This window comes from Polyergus mexicanus, unplaced genomic scaffold (genome assembly GCF_030449975.1).
Source record: "Polyergus mexicanus isolate NDT 795.1 unplaced genomic scaffold, iyPolMexi1.0 SCAF_17, whole genome shotgun sequence".
Lineage (NCBI taxonomy): Eukaryota > Metazoa > Arthropoda > Insecta > Hymenoptera > Formicidae > Polyergus > Polyergus mexicanus.
Window position 1 is genome coordinate 885,189 of NW_027223337.1, and position 19,705 is coordinate 904,893.

A 19,705-nucleotide genomic window follows, 5' to 3' on the forward strand; every position below is an offset into this window, starting at 1 on the left:
CGTTAAAACATAGTCGTATCGAGCACGTATACACGCACGGGACGAAGCTATAAATAGACGTTCCCACATAAAACGAAGTATCAAAGTTACATTAAAAGACTCCAAGTTCTTTCCCGGTGTTCTTATGGGGCAAAGAGAATGAATTAAAATTATGATCGCGCGCGGTTTCTTTGAGAGACTAAATGTATTTGTTTTAATTTTGATTATCTTCGTCGAATCTCTCGTATAATTCTGAATCAATCACGAGTGTGATTCTATTGATTGAAACGCTCCATTTTCAAACGATCGCGTTATTTTTAATTAATGCGAATGTTCCAATAAAGTTATCAACAATCTAAATTGATCCGACAGCTTTGAATATTTATAGTTTTTATATCAATTTGTAAAGTGGATGATATATGATAGAGAGAAATATTGATAATAATTTTCCAATTAAATGAATTAATTAAAATTATCATCAATTGACACGAAATTAAAATATATATATATATATATATATATATATATGATCTAAAGTCACGTACCCATTTAATTGTCAATCTCGTAAAAAATTGTAAATATCGATTTAGATAGAATTAATATAGAAAAAAATTATGGAGAAATTTTTGATTTATTAATAATGCAATAATACGGCATTATATGAAATAAAATATTTCTTCGAAAGATGCATTTTTACTTTCTCGTGTCTATTTAAAAAAAAAAATTTATTCCCACCATCCTTCTTGCTATATTGTAAGTCCAATACTCGTACTAATCGCGTTAAGCACTTTCCTTCTTCGATACGATTTTTTCATATAATCGTATTTATTTCAAACATATGATTGTATTCGTAAGAATTTTTTAATCATACCATAAGAAGCCTATCGATAATCTCATAATAATTGTGGAGAGCTTAAATATCAGAGAAATAGATGCAATAATATATATGATATTACGAGTATAATAAACTTCGATTAGCCTCGTAACGCACTTTTGTATAGAATAAAGGAGAAAAAAAAATATATTGAAAGGAAAATCCGTAAGATCCGGAAACGGAAAAATAAAATGCGCGATAGAAGAAATAAAACAAACCTTGCTTAATGACGATGCCGGCGGAGGGCACTTGAACAATCGGCAGCGGCGGATTATTTACACCGGCGGAGGAAGCTGAAGCGGGGGCGGCTGCGACGGCGGCAGCAGCGACGACGGCGGCGGCGGCGGCGGCGGCGGCGGTGACGGTAGAGGGGACGGCGCCACCGGGGGTACCGGGGGGCGGCGAGGCACTGGTGCTACCCACGGAACCGGGATCGCTGAAGCCTTGGGTACTGTTGTTCTCCTCCGGGCCGTCGAAGAAGCTCAGATTGAACTCACTGCCGGCGTCGAACGACACCTCCGGCGTGAGGGTGTCCGGCGCCGGGGCGCTGCCCAAACCCGCGCTCAGCGACTGATCGAGTTTGAAAACGTCCATTGTACGGGCATCGAACGATCATCGGCGTCGACGGCGAACGATCTGGGTGCACGAGGACGTCGGCGATAATCCAGCATTCGCGCGCGGGCGCGCACGTACGCCTCCCGGATCCTCCAATGACACTTTCGCAGCTTTCACGAGAGTTTTTTTATGCTCTTCGATGATATCTTCCTTGAGCCTCGGACGGACGATGAGATGAAGAGAGCGTCGTCGGCTTCTCTCTTCGCGATTTCGAAATCTGTAGTCTCGAGAATTATCTAACGACCGAACTCTCTTGATGATAATAGGGCGGCTATCATTTAATAAGCTCGATTAATTATTAGGCGCTTCTTGATGCTCCTCTCGATACTTCGACACACTCGTTCGTCTAATTCCATTCAGTTGAGCTTTACTTCGTTACTTCAATCGATGATTCTTCCGTATATAAGATGTCTTTGTTAACGACAATATTGATGGTATTAAGTTGAACAAACAAAATTCGCAGGTATCTTGTAATTTGATAATTTATCCAATATTTCATCGAGCGGGTTTCAAGAAAGTGGCATTTTTTTTCTTGTTTAATAGAACGATTTATTTTTGTATTTCGGTAAGCTTTTGTAAGATACCTTCGACCTAAGTGATAATCGATTTCGGCGAGTGTAGCAAATGGACTTGCTCGAGACTGCAGCCGTCGTCTTCCTCGTAACTTCGCGGGGTCCTTGAACCCCCGAGTAACGTTTCCTCACAGATATTACGTCTCTCCGTCTATCTGGCGGCCGTCCTTCCCCGGCCTCGACGTTTCTTGCATTTGCATTTACACCGCCGCTTGATAAGATTCGATTCGTCCGCGGGTAATGATGAGCGAGAAACGCGACGAGCTAGATGTTTAAAGTTGCGCATTGAAAACTTCGCGCACGAAATCTTCTCGTGTATAAATAACGGACATGATTTACGGGCGAGTCGAGTGATAAAGATCGATTCGGCTCGATACAAATTGAAAGAACGAGGAATATAAACGCGATCATTTGAAGAGAATAATTTTTTTTTTTCCCCCCCCGAAGAAATGGGCAGCACTTTTCGACAGTTTAATACATTATCATTGAAGACTTCGCACTTCGTTCACTAAACATTGATCTCTTATCGTGTAATCCATTTATTTTATATTTATGTAATGAAAGATGTGCAGAAATTCTTCGTTCACGGATTATCGTTCGTTAAGTTACGCAATCAGCGCGAAAATCATTGTTTTGCCGAGTTTCCATTTTAGCTTCTTCTTGCAAACAACTGGGGGACATCGTCCGAAAGTTCAACCCATTATTTTGAGGGGTTCGCGATCGAGACTGGGTGCCTTTACATCGAGATCCCTCGTTCTTGCCGCTCTCGTGTGACGGTTCTTCCTCTTCTTTTCTTCTCTTTATAAAAAAAAATTCTGGTTTTTTTTCTTTCTTTCTTTCTTTTTTCTCTCGTTCTCTCTCCCTTATTATGGGATAAACCTTTTCCTGGCAGCTTGCTCGCCGATTTCCAATGGTTTATTAGCCCGCCGACTTTTCATACGAGCCATCTCGCTGAAAGATAAATCAAAGGGAAAAGAAAATCAGAAACCAAAAACAAAATGACGAGACGAATGTACGGCACGGAAAAAAAAATATGTAATCGCGTTTAAGAAATAATAAAGTATAACTGCAATCGCATGCGAATACGATTTTTTCAGATTTGTAGAAACTATGAACCATTTCGATTTCTTCACCCGAAGATGAAATTCCTCCAGAATATACGCACATTAAACATTCGTATTCTTCATTCTCGTTTAAATTTTTCGCGAGCAACTCCTCCATTTTCAATTACTTTTTTATAATCTCCACTCATATTCTAAGAATTCCTTTACAGGAACAACTTCTCGAAAAATTTCTCGTTAATACTTAAAATGATGAAAAGGAAAAAATTGTAGTGAATTTACAATTTTTTTAATTTTTCATTGTAACCTTTCTTACAAACTTTTTTTTTTTTAATCTTTTTTACATAGTTCTAAGATTCGTTGTGGAATATATATATATATATATATATATATATATATATATATATATATATATATATATATAAAAGCATTGAATTAAAATTATTGCAAAAAATGAACACGTTAGAAGACGTCTCGTATCTTATTATGTTAAAATGTATGAAAAAAAAATCTATAAAATATAAAATAACGCGTATAATATTCATTGTTCGATGATTTCGCTCTAACTCCCACTCGTAAAATAATTCAAAGAGAATTCGATTTGTAAATGAGAACAGTTTTATTCAAAAAAACAAAGAAATTATCTTCTCTCCTGCCTCCTTAGCAGATCCAACAACAATAACCCGTTGAAGATCTGAATGAATGAAAAAAAAATTTTTTTTCACTATTCATAATTTTATTTCCAAGCGAGAACACAATTTATTTAAATCTTATAATACCTGGAAATTACTTTGTATACATAATACTTGATGCAAGACGTTATTGTGTTTCTTGATTTTTCGTCGAGAAATGAGAAAAAAAATCTATTCTCGTTCATAAATAATGTATCGAGAGTAATTATTTCAAAACTGTTTATGGGGTAAGCCTTACGATTGATTCTTTTTTTTTCTGCATTTTTGTGCACGACGAGATAAAGATGATGAATTTCGTGACACTTCATTAGGTAGAAACGCGCCGTGAGACTTTAGGCAACTTCCCAAATGCTCCCACCCTGTATATCCCAGCATTTTCGCACGATCGGTGGAGAAGAGGATGGAGAATCGCCGGCTAATCGTAAGAGAAACAAGGAGAGGAGAGGAAAAAAGCCCAGAGAGCACGAGAGAAACACGAGGCGGAGAGTGAGAAAAAGTGAATGTCATTGCCGTAATCTTCGGACGTTGACTTCTTCCTGGCTCGTCTCTCCTTCTTCTTCTTCTTCTTCTTCTTCGTGGTAGCAATCCTCTCCCCTCTCCCTCCTACGGTAATATTCACCCCTCTTCTTCCTCATCATTTTCTTTGTCCTCTCTTTCTCTCTCGCGCTCTCACCTGTACGTGTCTCACTTCGAGTCCTCTCTGCCCTCTTTCTCTCTCCCTCTTACCCGTTTTTTTCTTCCTTTTCGCGATATCCATCTCTCTCTCTCCTGCCCTCACGGCTACCTCTGTTTTTTCGTCTTGCAAATTTCAAGTGTTTTGTGACAATTCGCGCAGTTAGATATTCGTCGGTCGATATGCAGAGTGCAACGATCGAGTTGCAACGATTGAGCAAAGTAATACAATGGAGATGCAATAACGTTTTCGATTTAAGGTATCAGAAAATTTGTGAAATTATTTATCCATTATTATTATTGATCGTTTCGAATAATTCATATAACAAAGCAGCTAATAAAAATGTAATTCTTTTTCGACTTTGCCAAATCGTCCCTTAATGGTCTTTGAGTCGATTCATCATGCAACTACGACATACGAATTATCGATTAGCATGTTTCCGGCAGCAATATTGTGTGTGTGTTTCATTGTACCGTCTCACCTTGTAATGAAACGAACAATATTAATCTTTTTCGATTATGAGTAGAACGTGAATTTTTGCAAAGCGTCAAAAGATTATTTCGAAAATTGTTTGCGAATGCGCAAGCATAGAACAATGGCTAAAAAAATGAGAACATTTCTTTCAAATAACTTTCCAACATAAACATAGGTCACCGGTGTCGTAGCGATCAATTAGTGTCAATTTTTTGTGAGATTGTGTTTCGCGCAAAACATGTTTAAATAAAAGTCGAAATATTTTTAAACGTAAAACATACGAGATAAAAGAATGTTAAATAATTAATAATCTTTTCTCAATACTTGCTTTTCGCAAACAATTATTAATTCACTTTAAAAATATAAATAATCCACGAATATATCACTGATTGGTTTTTTTTTTTTTTTTTAAGAATTATTTTTTCCTGTAGTAATATCAATTACATGAAATATCCAAAAAACATTCTCGAAATATTTAAATAGAAAAGGATCAAGGTAAACCAGAGAAATTGATAGAAAGAGAGAAACAGAAGAATTTAATCTAATTTCAATAAAGAAAGATCAAAGTAAAGTAATTTCAATTATCATTGAAGAACATCGTTTCGATCTTAATGATCAAAAATGCAGCCTTTATCAAATATCCTATACGATACACGAAAATACCATATGACATAATATGAAAATCCTCTTACAAATCTTACATCTCGTTATTAAAAATTTTACGAATCATGCCTTTCCATCGATATCGATTGATATCGATACTTTGAAAGGGGGGGATAACATTATTTTTCTATCTTGCGATTTGGGCGAATTTCGCGACGCACCGACGGATTTCGCGGCCTCGTAGACGATCGTTTGTCTCGCACATTACCCGCTCGGTTCCGCGTTCCATCCGCGTCGCAAGTCAGTGCGTTCACCTTACGCTCACGAGTAGAGATCTCGCGAGCGCGTGCGCGCGCGCGAGAAGATTTCTCTGGGATCGCGATCGAGCCGAGCCACGTGCTCGCGCTATCACCGAACGCCGTCGTCGAATGGATCCGCGACGGATCAGCACCACGTGACATTCATTCCACAGTGGTGAACGCGCTTCTTGCGACCAGGGGCAAAGAAATTCGAAAATTAATCGAGGATTTAGATAGCGATATGAAGAGAGAGAGAGAGAGAGAGAGAGAGAGAGAGAGAGAGATGACACGTTGCTGTGCCTCTCCAATAATTGCCCAAGTAGTACAATTAAAATGTCGCGACGGTCAATCAAAATTTTCCTTCTATCCACGCTCCAAATGGCATTGTTTTAAAGAATATTGTAACGTTGAGTTATTTTATAGCGATCTGCTATCGTGCATAATTATTTTATGATTTACAATCTGGCGTATTGTATTTTTTTGTAAGCTCTCGTAACATGTTGCTTTTTGAAAACTTGACAATGAGATATCCGATATTGTGTTCCCCGATCCATCGATTCAAAATTTAAAAGAATCATCTAATTTAAAACGATTGTGCGTAAATATATATATGTATTTTTAAAGCGTTGGATGATATATATATATATTTAATGAATAGAAATATACAGAATGAATCAGAAAGAGTGTAACAAACTTTGACAGATCATATGGGAGGTCATCCTAAGAAATGACACATATAAACATAGGATCGATTGTCAATAATTTACATAGTTACAGAAGTTGTGAAATCTTACTGTTATTGTAATAAAATTACACATGTTTAAAAGATAGTGATTGTTGAGAAATCGAAAGAAAACAAATAAATATTGAGACATCAGTTGTTTACAATAATTTTACTATGATTACCAATAATGATTTTACTGTGATTGCAACGAACAATCTGTCAAAATTTGTTACACTCGTTCTAAATCACCTATATATAATATATTTAATTGAACACATCGTGCACAACTATAATTTAATAATTTTCCCGCCCGACCTCGATCGACACCTCGAAACAAACACATACTCGCTTCGCTTCACGAGACAATAATAAGGTATGAATGAAAGCGCAATGAACTTTTGCAACTTCCTCGGCAATTATCTCCTCGACGGCCCCGTGCGCGAATCGCGCTGAATAAAGATGACAGCCTGTACGCTCCGTGAGTTTACCTGCACGAGCGGATTCCTGAACAATCTCGTCGACGTGTTTTTTGGATGAAATTCGCCACTACGCGAGAGTAATCTGATCCAGATTATAATCCATGATAGAGGAAGACCCCGATCGATCCCTTTTGGTTTCTTCCTCTCAGCACCGTCCAAGTTTATCCACACTCGCGGAGTTTATCGCAAAATTTCGCGCGGACAATTAAAACTTCACTTAGAAATAGCTTAAAGCGCGACTATATCACACTAATAATCGGACACAGTCACAATCGAATGTAACAGATCGCGAATCGTCTACAGTTGAAGTATTTGAGAATATTGGACATATATCGAGTAGTGTGTATAATTGCTCTGTAAAATATCACCACGATATGAAAAAAAAAAGATGTACGTCCCTCGCGTGATCTACGTGACGCACGCTGTCGCGTCTTTTAATAATGATATATATTACCAGCCAGGATTCATCGAGTATCACTCACTATCGTCAACGATATCGTCACGATGATACGAATCGAGTCGAGCGTTCCAACTCTCGTTCGCGAAGGGGGATCGTCCGAGAGATCGTCCACGTGACGGAGCGGGAGGCAGCATTCTTTAGAAAGAGAGAGAGAGAGAGAGAAGAAGAAACGAGAGAATGAGAAGAAAGAGAAAGAGAGAAGAAGGAGAAGCACACGTACGGATATCCTGTCGTAAAGATTTAAGAGTTCGCTAACAATAAGTACACGCGTGTAGAGCGGTCGGACGGAATAACGTTTTACGCGAAAACGTGCGCGATCACGTGCGTGCGCGCGATCCGCGAGCGTGCAGCGCGTCGGAGCCGCTCGTTCTCGCGCGAGTGCCGGGAACGGACCTCCCGTCGCAATGTTTCCCGTGCTCCGTCCCTCTCAATCGCAATAGCAGTCGAGCTTCTCTCTTTCATCTATTCCTCCCTACCTTTCGCGCTCCTCTCTCTCTCTCTCTCTCTCTCTCTCTCTCTCTCTCTCTCTCTCTCTCTCGCTCGCTCGCTCGCTCGCTTACGCGCGCATCGCTCTCTGATTTCCTTCTCTTTCTTTCCCTCCCTTCCTTCCCTTGGAATATCTTCTTCGTCCTCTCCCTGTGGAACAACCACTTACCCGAGAGCGCTCACCTGTGAGGTAAGTAAAACCGACGTACCATCGTACGTATTACGACATTGCGCGACTCGCGATGGAGAAGGGATAGCGAGAAGGGTGAAGAGGGGGAAGAAAGAGATAGAGGGAGAAAGAGAGCGGGAAAGCGAGGAGGTGGTTGGAGGTGGCGATGAGGGAGAAGGCGAGCGAAAGGGACACCGAGAGGAGGGTGAACGAGATAAAGAGGAGAGAGAGAGAGAGAGAGAGAGAGAGAGAGAGAGAGAGAGAGAGAGGAGAGAACGAGAGGAATTATTAAGCGAACGGGTCGGAAGTGAGTCCTGAAGATGGAAGGGGTTGTACCCGCGGCGACGAGGAGAGGGGGAGGGGGAGGGAGGAATCGAGGGAAGCCGGAGGTGAGCCGCGGTGTCGCGGAGGATCGGCGTCCGGTAGGGATAAAATCGTGGACCGACCGACCCGTCGTGGTCGTCGCTGCGACTGCAATGGGAGGGGGGGGGAGGAGGGAGTTAAATCGCGGGGCTCGTCATGGTGGGGGTCACGCGGCGCGAGTGGACCGACTGGGTTCGCCAGCAACGTACGGTTCATTGACCGAAAAGTGCCGGGAGAGCCGAACGTACAAACGAACTCGTACGAGAACTCGTTCGTTCTCTCTCTCTCTCTCTCTTTCTCCTTCTCCTCGGACCCGCTATCGAAACAGAATTCGCGCATCGGCGTTTTATTCGCAAAGTCTTTTAGCACGGCAGAGGGGAGGCGCGACAGATATCCGTCGAGGGTGCCAAGGACGACGAAAGACGAATTAACGACGCGCGAGGGAAGTTTACGAGCCGCGAAGGAGACGGGAAACGCTGAATTGCCAGTGTGTAACAGCGCGCGCCTGCGATCGCTCAAGTAATTTCGTAGTTTGGAAAAAGCATCGAAGATAAATAATCATCTCGGTAAAAATGTATGTCCGTTATATAGAAAGATTGTCCCTGAGGAAATATGATCCTCGGATCAACCGAAACAATCCGCGACTCCAATAATGAATAAATAATCTGATGCAATTGAAAATGACGAAAATCCGAAATTTTTTACAAATTTAAGACAGAATCGCAAAGATTGCGCTAACCAAGCTTCAACTTTCGTTTCATCAATTTTTGTCACACTTACGAATCAATTAAAAAAATTTAAATCTCTGCCAAATATACGGCAAAAATAAGCCGTTTATTGAAAATTGTAATTTATTGAAAATTAAAGTTTCTTTAAACGACGATTTCTCTCTCTCTCTCTCTCCCTATTTGCAAACAGGGGGGAGGGGGGAGGGAAGGGAGACAGTTCGTTCACATTCAAAACAACTATCGGTTAAAAGTTTAGCACCTTCAATCATGAAATGTCTCGATGTTAGAAAAGAAAAGCGATTGCCATCTTGGACAGATGTTATCCCAGAGACAGTTAGCGGCTCGTTGGTATCGACGCGATCGAAACAACACGGTTCGATGACTTATTTCCACGATGAGAAGAAGCGTCTATGCGAAGATGCGCGTATCCTGATCGAGCGAGGATCGAGCGCGGATGAAGCGGAAAGGCTGGACGAGCGACGGAGAACGTTTAAAGGGAAAGGGATGAAGAGTGTCCGGCTTTATAAGTAAGTTCGCGGTGAGACCTACCGTCGTTCTCGGTGTAGTCGCGCACACTTGTCGGGAAAGGAGATGCGCGGCTCTCCGTAAGTATAATGAACCTGGGAAACCGGTTACGTATTCGCGCGAGCGCGAGACCTGTATACGTACGTATACAGATCGATTCGTTCCCTCTACGTACTCGTGTGTTACATTATACGAAACCGCGCGTTGCGTTTTCCCCTCATCGGAGCTTTCGCGCTGCCGCTGCGCGGTTTATTCGCGAATGTAAACTTCTTCTTCGTCTCCGTCTTCCTTCTTGCTATTATCTTTTTTTCTCTATCGTTCTCTCTTCCATTGTTGAATCGTATCGGATCGGAGATTGATCGAAAGATTGTAATAATTATAAATAATTATAAGACAAACTTTTGCCATTACTAATACAAATAATGAATAAATCGCTCGATGATGTAAAAAAAATTTGTTATACAAGATCGCCATCTTTTTTCTGTGTGTTTATGGAAAAAGTATACTAGATATAAGAATCAATAATACGAGCGAAATAATAATAATCGACAAGGATATTATGTACAATAACTGTCTGGGCAGTTTGGTTATTAGATTGTTTCTATATTGAGTGTTTTGAGTTTTAGGTGTTGGATGTTAGTTTTAAATTTGTCTGATTTTAGTAATTTGAAGTTATTGGTTCTTTGTATATTTTATCGCAATTTCAATTTTAATCTTGAGTTTGATTTTAATTTCAATTGTGATTTTAATTTAATTTTAATTTTGATTCTAATTTCAATTCTAATTTCAATTTCGATTTTAATTCTGATTTTAATTTTAGTTTTAGTTTTAATTTTAAGATTAATGAATTAATTAATTTCAAGTTTTAAGTCTTAAGTTTCAAGCTTTAATTTAATTTTGATTTTAATGTTAATTTTGATTTTAATTTTTATTTAATTTAATTATAATTTCAAGCTTGAGTTTTGATATGAGGATTTTAAATATGTTAAATTTTAAGAATTTTTAACCATTAATTTATCGTGAAAACACACAAAAAAAACACAAGACACAAACAAATAAAGACAGAATAACTAAATGTAAAAACTGGAGGACATCCAAAGCCGTAAGGTACGGATTAATAAAAAATAAAAAAAATAGAAATAAAAAAAAAATAATGTACAATAACTGTTTATGAGATTCTTGGGGGGGGGGGGGGAAACTCGTTCGACAATTAACGAAATAAAAAACACAAAAATATTATTAATATCAAAAATATCAGTTTAATAAAAATATCAGTTCGATAGAAGTGATGTAAGCAAATATTGATTTTTATTTCGATTCATTCCATTTTCGTTCTTTTTTTCACGTGCATTCTTCACGTCCAACTAATTGAAAGTGAAAGTTACGATGATATAATCTGTATTGGATCAGCTCGATGTAATCACGACGCGAAAGTACGTATTAACGGCATATGAGACAAATTTACACGAATATTAATTATATATATTATCGCGAGACTTCTGCGGAAAAATAGATCTTGTTTATGGCAAATATATCGGAATGCAGAATCGATAAGAATAACTTGCGATCGATTAATTTCCGATGCATTGATTTTTCAATTAATAGGGAACATAACTTGTACAACGGCTTGATCGTGGTAGGACGGTTTAACGCCTCCTCATTCAAAGAGCGGAGAGAGAATATACTGTTATAAGTTTATACGCATAATTATAGAGTGCTCTTATGCAATGTGATAATAATATATCGTCATCTCCGCGACTTACGTAGAGATATTCTCTATAAAGGTGCGCAAATGCGCAAATTCTTAACTCTTGCCATTGCTGAAAAATTTGATTTCATGTACATTAACATTATTATAATGTATAAAATTGCATATATTCTAGTTGTAAATATGTCTTTGTTCGAGATTTATTTTATTATTATTAATTATTATTCCGGATATATTTTTCCAGATTTATTTTTGGTAAAATAAAGCTATCAAATTCTGATTTTCGTCTTTATCATTTATGAAAGATGCACGAATTGACGAATTATTTTACATTTTACTTTTTCACGCACTTTTATACCGAAACCGTAGGAAATAAATATTAAATAAATAAATACATCACGCAAGAAAGGCTACTTGTCATTTCTGGATTTATAATAAACCGTAAATGCGACTGAGAGACTGTGTTGACCTTCCGGTCAATGGATGGCAGCGGATATCCAACGCGATTAATTGCTCATCAACTAGAGAATTTCTCGGAAACTCCAGAAATTCTCCCCCCCAGCAAGCAGTTAGCCATTCAGGGGGGCCGTCTACCGATCACCAGTGACCAAAAAGCCAATCTCGGTCTTGAAGGCGCGCTTCGTTTCACGGATTCTCAGTTCTAGGGGGAGCGAGGAGATGCAGGATAAGAGGAAAGAGAGTGAGAAAAACAAGTCGCCCTCAATTAAAGCAGAGCGCGCGAGGGAAACTTCCGGTTGCGGAGATCTTCCGGCTCGCAGTAAACCGTTCCGGCGCGATGGGACCATGGGAGGAAACGAGATAGGTGGGTGTGAGGAGTAAGTGGTAAGGGAGTTTCCAACAGGCAGGGGTGGCGGGTTGGATTTGCGCGGGGAGAAGCAACGGGGGCTGGAATACGAGGGGTAGGGGGTCCGAAGAAAGCACATAATAGGGTGGGGCGCTTTACTGCCGCTTTTGAATCGATCCAACGCCAGCTACAGCTGGAACCCTCATCCCACCTTGCTCAGCAGAGATGCTCATTCTCTCTCCTTTTCTCTCTCTCTCTCTCTCTTTTTTTCTCTCTATGTATGGGTGTGTATGTGTTTCCCTCTCTTTCTCCTTTCTATCTTATCATCATACAAGACTTTTCATACGTAATACATATGTGTAATCTGCGAAAATCTCTTAATGGATGGAATTTTTGAAATAATCTTTTTCATCTCGGTAAACTGTTTTTCCTCCATGAAAATGTCGCGAGAAGACCGTGACTTGTCGCAAAACTTTGCAACTTTCAATATTACGCTTAGTAAGTCTCGTATGAGTCTTCCTATTAATCCGGAAATTACGCAAGATGTAATGTGTTTATTTCCTTGTTCTTGTCTTCGATATAAAATGTCTCCGTAAAAATCGAAGTTTTTTTCTTACAATTAGTCTTATACCCCCTTTGACAATTTATATAATTTTATCAATTTTATACCTTCGCTTTTACAAATGTAACCAGTATAAATGCATCCAAAATATCGAATAAAAATAAGATAAGCCTGGCCCTGTAGGAATGAGAGAGAGAGAGAGAGGAGGGGAGGGGGAGTTACTTTAAATCAGGTTTCACAGGATTTTTTTAGACAAACTCGATGCACGTACGTATATATGCAACGTGTAGAATTTGACTAACAATGGATTAACGCGGATTTTTCACTTTACAGTTGCATGCATTGCAAAGAACTGGTTTGGCATGGATGCACTGATCAAAAGAAATTTTACATATCTCAATATAATTTGCGCATTTCGATTTAAACTGCATAACCGTCATTTTTATTTTCTATTACCTATTTTCAGCAATTTCTCTCTTTCCTATCAAATATTTTCTAACATTATCAAATCGTATATAACAACAATCGATACAAGAAGAAATTGATGATACTTCTCTCTAGAAATCTAACAAAATTATTCCGGCAAATATATAAAATTACATCATATGAAAAACTCGACACAACAATAAGCCAATTTTCATAAAAGATTATTTTCAAAAAAAAAATTGCGATTAATGTTTTGCATAACTCTTTTTTTTTTCAATCTTCTATAAAAAATATAATATAATATAGATATTAAATTAATATATAATAATAATATAATAATATAGATTAATCAAATTAATTAAATTTGTAAAATTATTGTAGTTTAACCTCTTATTTTGGTACGATCTTAAAAATTATAATTAATATTATCCTTTAAACAAGAATTGTGTATTTCGGCAATTTGATAGAGAAAGAAAGAAAGAGAGAGAGGAAAGCCACAAATAGACTCGATGCAAAAATGCAGAGTTAATTTTATTTATTTAAGAAAGAATAGCCTAAATCACACTCTATTCCATTTATACATTTTGCTATACACATTGTATAAAGAACTTTGCTATGCGAGGACACTTAATTTTGTTTCTATCCTCATTTATTCTTTTTTTATAAAATAATGGCATCGAGCATTTCGTAGGCGTCATTTGTAATTATTTTTAAGGACTCACCGTTGTTGTTGCGTAGGATGGAACCAGGACTGGTAGCTTCCAAAGGGCTGCTGGGCTCATCCGTGCTCGGTTCTCTCTTCACGCTGAAATGGAAACATTTATTATGTATTTGGACAAAAGACGCAGGAGATGATATTGACCGAGAGTGGTTCAAGTTCGACCGCAAAATCCTCGTGCGTCCAGGAAGGACAACAGGAAACGATATTATCCGTAATATGACGCTCGATATCGCTCTAGGACGGTCCTGAGACGATGCAATAAAAGATTGACCTAGTTTTTGGCTTCGATTGCCGGGGATCCGAGGAAAGATTAATCAAGGCAAAACTGAGCGGGATAGAGGAGTAGAAAAATTGATAATCGCGCGTCCATCCCTTGGCGAAAAGAGAATCCGCGCATGACATGTATAATTGATTACTGAATATTAACGTGCGAAAGTCATTTTCCCGCCTTTGACTAAACTTTATCGATTATTTTTGTGAAAAATGAACTTTAGAAAGTATTGTCCCAAAGACATATAAAATTCTCCTAATCTATAGATTTATAATAATTTTGAGGACTATCCAAAATTTATCAATGAATCAATGATCGAGATTCAATTATCCTGTAATAAAATTACATAATAATTTAAGAGGACATCTATTACAAATTTTAATAATGACAAATTTTAGTATTAATTTAATTGGATAAAAATTTATCGAAAAAATTCCAACTGATTTCACGACAAAAATTAGCGTTTAATTTCAACTACCTATACAATCTAAAAACGATCGATTCAATATTATTCATTCGAATTATATTATTCCGATAGCATTTCGTTATATATACAAACATCTCATATTTAACATTATTCGATACCATAAACCATCTCATAACGATCTCGTACGTAAAAAGAACGACCGACACCGTCCGTGTCGTGTCATTCGTGTTGCCGCTATTCCCAGTATCGTCGATAATTATCGCCTTTGGACGGATAGAACGAAGTGGGTCATCCGAAAATATCCGTGTCTAAAGGTATCCGATCGCACGCGCCGGATTTTATTCGTCCTGCCAGCGTAATTTCACGTCCTCGACCTAGCGAGCGCGCGTTTTATACGGTCCATTATTTATATAGTCGATATACACGAGGAAAGATCAAAATATAAAATTGTATATGAAATACAATATATAATACGTTTCTAATGTATATCTAATAGAATAACATAATCGTAGGAGAAAGAGTCAATCACAGGATATATACATGATCGTAAAATAAGATAGTAGGGTGACTTTCTCCGTCTAACGAAGGACGTGAAGGAGCACCCCAATATTGTAAACTGCTTAGAATAGCAATGTGTAAATTACACGGAATAATCCAGAATCATCGAATGTTCATTTTAGATTTCTCGACGAATTCAAAACTGACTTTTTCTTTCGAGTAAAAAGTATGGAAATATGAAGAGTTTAAAGAATTTTTTTTTATTTTTTATTTTATTTAGATAGATTTTTCTCATAAATTGAATATAAAAAAAAATTAATAACATTATTATTATATGCATGTGTGTGAATTATTATTTTTACTTAAAAATTAAATTAGTAACAAGATATATTCTAATTATGAAAGAATATTTCTAATTAATGTATCACGCTAAAAATTGGAATGTTGCGATAAACGAATTTCATCAATTTACAGATAGGCAGATACAAGATATCCGACGAGACATTTATATGTACGCATACGCGTAATTACACAATGAGTCCGCCCATTCCGCGTCACCATGCGCATTGAATTAATTAGTATTGATTATTCGATACCTATTGATCTAATATGTAGAGAACCAGCCGTTTTATTCACACATTTATCAAGCAGAAAAAAGTGATATAAAAAGAAATCAAGCAATTTCCCCGTGCAATTAATTAAATAATTATACTTATTATTAATAGCAACATAATAATTATATTTATTGACCGACAGTAGGAATTAATTCGAGCAAAGAGCGACTGAAAAATTTCTCGTATGATTTATAATGAAATATATTTTTGCGCAATCCTTTGCCTCCCCTTAGAAATTATCGCAGATTGAAACGTAATAATTGAGAGGCGCTATAATTTCGATAAAGTCAATTTACGGTAATTATTTAATTTTTCATTGTCATAAATGAATGTAAAAATCGTTTTCACATATCAAATTTCGAATTTCGAAATTATATTGGTTTTCAAATAACAGGAAATCAACGTAACAGAAGTCCAATCCACAAAAGGGGATTTTGAGATTTGATTTTGAATTTAATTTTCTCATCTTTAAAATTTATCTCTTTTCCAATATACAGGATGTTTCAGGGGAAATAATAAATATTTTGTTACGCGTTGTATATTGTTTGTAAATTATTTATGTTTTGTCATCAAATAATCAATAAATATTTATCAATCAAATTAGTCAATAAATACAAACAATAAGTCATTTATCGTTCTTTAATGTCTCTCATAATGATTTTGTGCGCGCCAGTTTTAAAGTACGAGCCATTGACAATTGAACGCGTGTTTATATGCGCCTTTTTAGTCAGAGTAATTAATACAACCTCCCAAAATATTTACTGAAATATCCTGTATATACATACATATACATATACACACACACACACACATATATATATATATATATATACAGGGTGTAACAGAGCGCCCGTATCAGCAATTTTTTGAAGAAGCAATGCATTTTCGTGAAAAATGTTTCATGCAAAAGTTGTAGAGCTTTAAATGACGCATTATATAATAATATAATAGTATGACCTTGAATAAAATATAAATATAATAAAATATTTTTTCATTAAGTACTTTTTGAGTTATTTTATATTTTAATCTGACATATTTTGATATAAAAAATTAAATATCTCGTAAAATATTTAGTTTTTGATAATCTTACCGTAATACTTTTATGTACAGAATAATGAGACAGATCAATTAACACACCAAAAAAAAAAAAAAAAAAAAAAATCAAATTGTTTAAAAAAAATACATCGTAAATAATTTTCTTAAAAACAATTATTTTTTTATGCTTATTGATTTGTCTCATTATTCTGTACGTAAAAGTATTACGGTAAGATTATCGAAAACTGAATATTTTATAAAACATTTTATTTTTTCATATCAAAATATGTCAGATTAAAATATAAAATAACTCAACAAGTACTTAATGAAAAAATATTTTATTATAGTGTTTTGGAAAGCTCTCGAGATAAGCTACAAGAATACGTAATGAAAAATAGGGGGTTCCGTTTTTTAGAAAACGGAAGTTGATCTTCAAATGATCTAGAAAATAACCTTTAATATCAAATACAAGGTCACTATTAGATAGCCCCCTTTGTTCCCTACAACTTTTATCCGAGTCATTTTTCTCCAAACGTCGATTCTGAAAAGTTATAAGGGTGGAACTTTTAAAATGGGACACCTCGTATATATATATACAGAGTACTTAGAAGGAATAATAAATATTTTGAGAGGTTGTATTAATTATTTTTAATGTACCAGATAAAATACCTAATATAATACTACATCTCCTTCATATATATGTATAAATATTCTGGACTGTCTCTCTTCTTCTTGTAAAAGAATAGGAGATATATGTCTCGAGAGAGATCGAGTGTATATTGACGGCGACGCGCCTCGAGTAGCTCTCGTTGTACTCGACTACTTACATTTTTAAATCAACAGAATAGTGGAGAGCTGACTCTCTCTCTCTCTCTCTCTCTCTGGACGCTAGAGCGAGAGGGGCGGTGCACTTAATGCGTGCATTATTAATCGGCGCCCGTGCGTGTATATCTCCGATCCGTCGAGGTATGTACGCGGATACGTCTGTATAAGATCTAACACAGTTCGCCGCCTAACCATAATATCGCGCGGCGCGCACGTCACACGCGAAGTTGCTCCCTTGAAGGCCGTGTGTACGTCATACACTCGCCCGAGTGTACATCGTGTCAATAAAAGAGTAAAGTAAAATTTGTCCAACTTGAACTTGTGTGAGAAAGCTACACTTTCCTCGGGGTCCGTCCGTCGGGGTATGAGAATGTCCGGGATATATTTAAGCGAAAGGAGATAATAAATGAATGATAAAAATGAATGAGAGATACACTCTTTCGTATGAATGATTGAGAAAATTTTCAAATCGCACGTACATTTTTGAAAAGACGAATATCTTAACTGAAAAATTTTACACATCATCTAAATCGACATTTCATTCGAAAGATTATGTTGGAAAATACAATCGATGTTTGTATATTCGACAAATGTCACAAAAAACACACACATATTTATACAAATATATATATATATAAGATTATATTATTATTTTATATTATATTACTATTACCATACTTTCCTATCTTATACTCTGTGTCGTTACATTCGTCAAGTTGTTGACTATCTTTTAAAAGTCAATAAAACAGAGGTCAAACAACAACACGATGAAATTTGCCGACGAACCGGACACAAATGAAACAAACCGCGCGTATAATAATTACATACGCCCTGTGTAAATTCCGTAAAATCCGACGCGAGTTAAATTTCCGACGCGATGAAGTAAAAACTGAAATTGGTCGCGAATAGGGATTATCTTCGCATTTGAATATCTCGAGATGGATTTTCTCTCTCCCCCCCCCCTCTCTCTCTCTCTCTCTTTCTCACCTGATAAAAGTGGAATCCGCGGCGGGGCTGGAGGGTCTCGGCGACGAGCTCGCGGTAGATGCCGTGTTGGTCTCCTCCACGTCCATCATCGTTCATGCCGATGACGACCACCAGCACCACCACCTCTGCGGCAAGAGGGTTGATAACGAAATAGACGACGACGACGACGACGACAACGAACACCGCGACCGCGACGATTCGAACGGCGACGACAACCACGACCGGCCGACGTATGTATCACGAATAATAGTCGGGGGCGGGGGGGGGGGGATGAGGGGCAGAAACTACAGACTTTCAAAGGGAGTTTCACGTTTGACTGCCGCGGGAGTTCGACGGGGGAGTCGGGGGTCGATCTCACACGCCCGTCGTCCGCGAACGCGGGCTTACGGGTAACAACTGACGAGTGGCGCTGCCACCCCCACCACCCCTGGCGAACCTGCGCCGCAGACACCTGCTGCGCAGTCGGGCCAACGTCGCGCAGGCGTCGCTACAACTTCATGGCGTTCCCGAAATCGAACGCGGACGCCGAAGGAATTTTCGATCTCACAAACAACAGAACGAAATGCGCGCGCGGCCATGTCATTTTATTTTCAAAGAGAGATTCAATTTTTAAATTGGAGAATCCTAGTTTTTCTAATATTTAACGAAGTATTTAGGAACTCTTTCAGCTTCATTTATATATTCTCTTACAAACGTATGAAGAGTTTAAATTAATTTTTTCATAATTACAACAAAAATTACTAATATTATAATGTAAATATAATATTTCGTTGTAATTATCAAATATTATTTTTACCTTTTCTTTTATATAAGAGCAACCGTGTGATTTATTGAATAGTATATTTTATATTGCTAATCCCTATATGTAAAATATAGGCTATATATTTATGTATGTGTATATATAGGATAATGTAGCAGCTAAATGTATAAGTAAAGAGGTACTTATATGTTTTGCTTTTAAACATTTAAATATCTAAAAATTAACTTTGTTTCTTTGCAATTTTTTTTTTTCAAAGATTTATATACATTATATGACATTAATTATATACA

General features: G+C 37.3%; 1 protein-coding gene across 3 annotated transcripts in view; it reads right to left on the reverse strand.

Annotated features, from left to right (window-relative positions):
* The window catches only part of Eip78c (Ecdysone-induced protein 78C), a 67,281-nt gene extending 48,243 nt beyond the window's left edge, over positions 1 to 19,038 (reverse strand). For 2 of the 3 annotated variants that reach the window (XM_070309439.1, XM_070309438.1), the window contains exons 1-2: positions 14,000 to 14,084; positions 1,072 to 2,991 (exon numbers count right to left, since the gene is read on the reverse strand). In XM_070309439.1, coding sequence (XP_070165540.1) covers positions 1,072 to 1,447 — 376 coding nt within the window. In that variant the 5' untranslated portion in view covers positions 1,448 to 2,991; positions 14,000 to 14,084. Of the gene's footprint in view, positions 1 to 1,071; positions 2,992 to 13,999; positions 14,085 to 18,655 lie in introns of those variants that run through there. The other variant, XM_070309440.1, reaches the window with a different exon arrangement.
* Between the last annotated feature and the right edge of the window lie 667 nt (positions 19,039 to 19,705).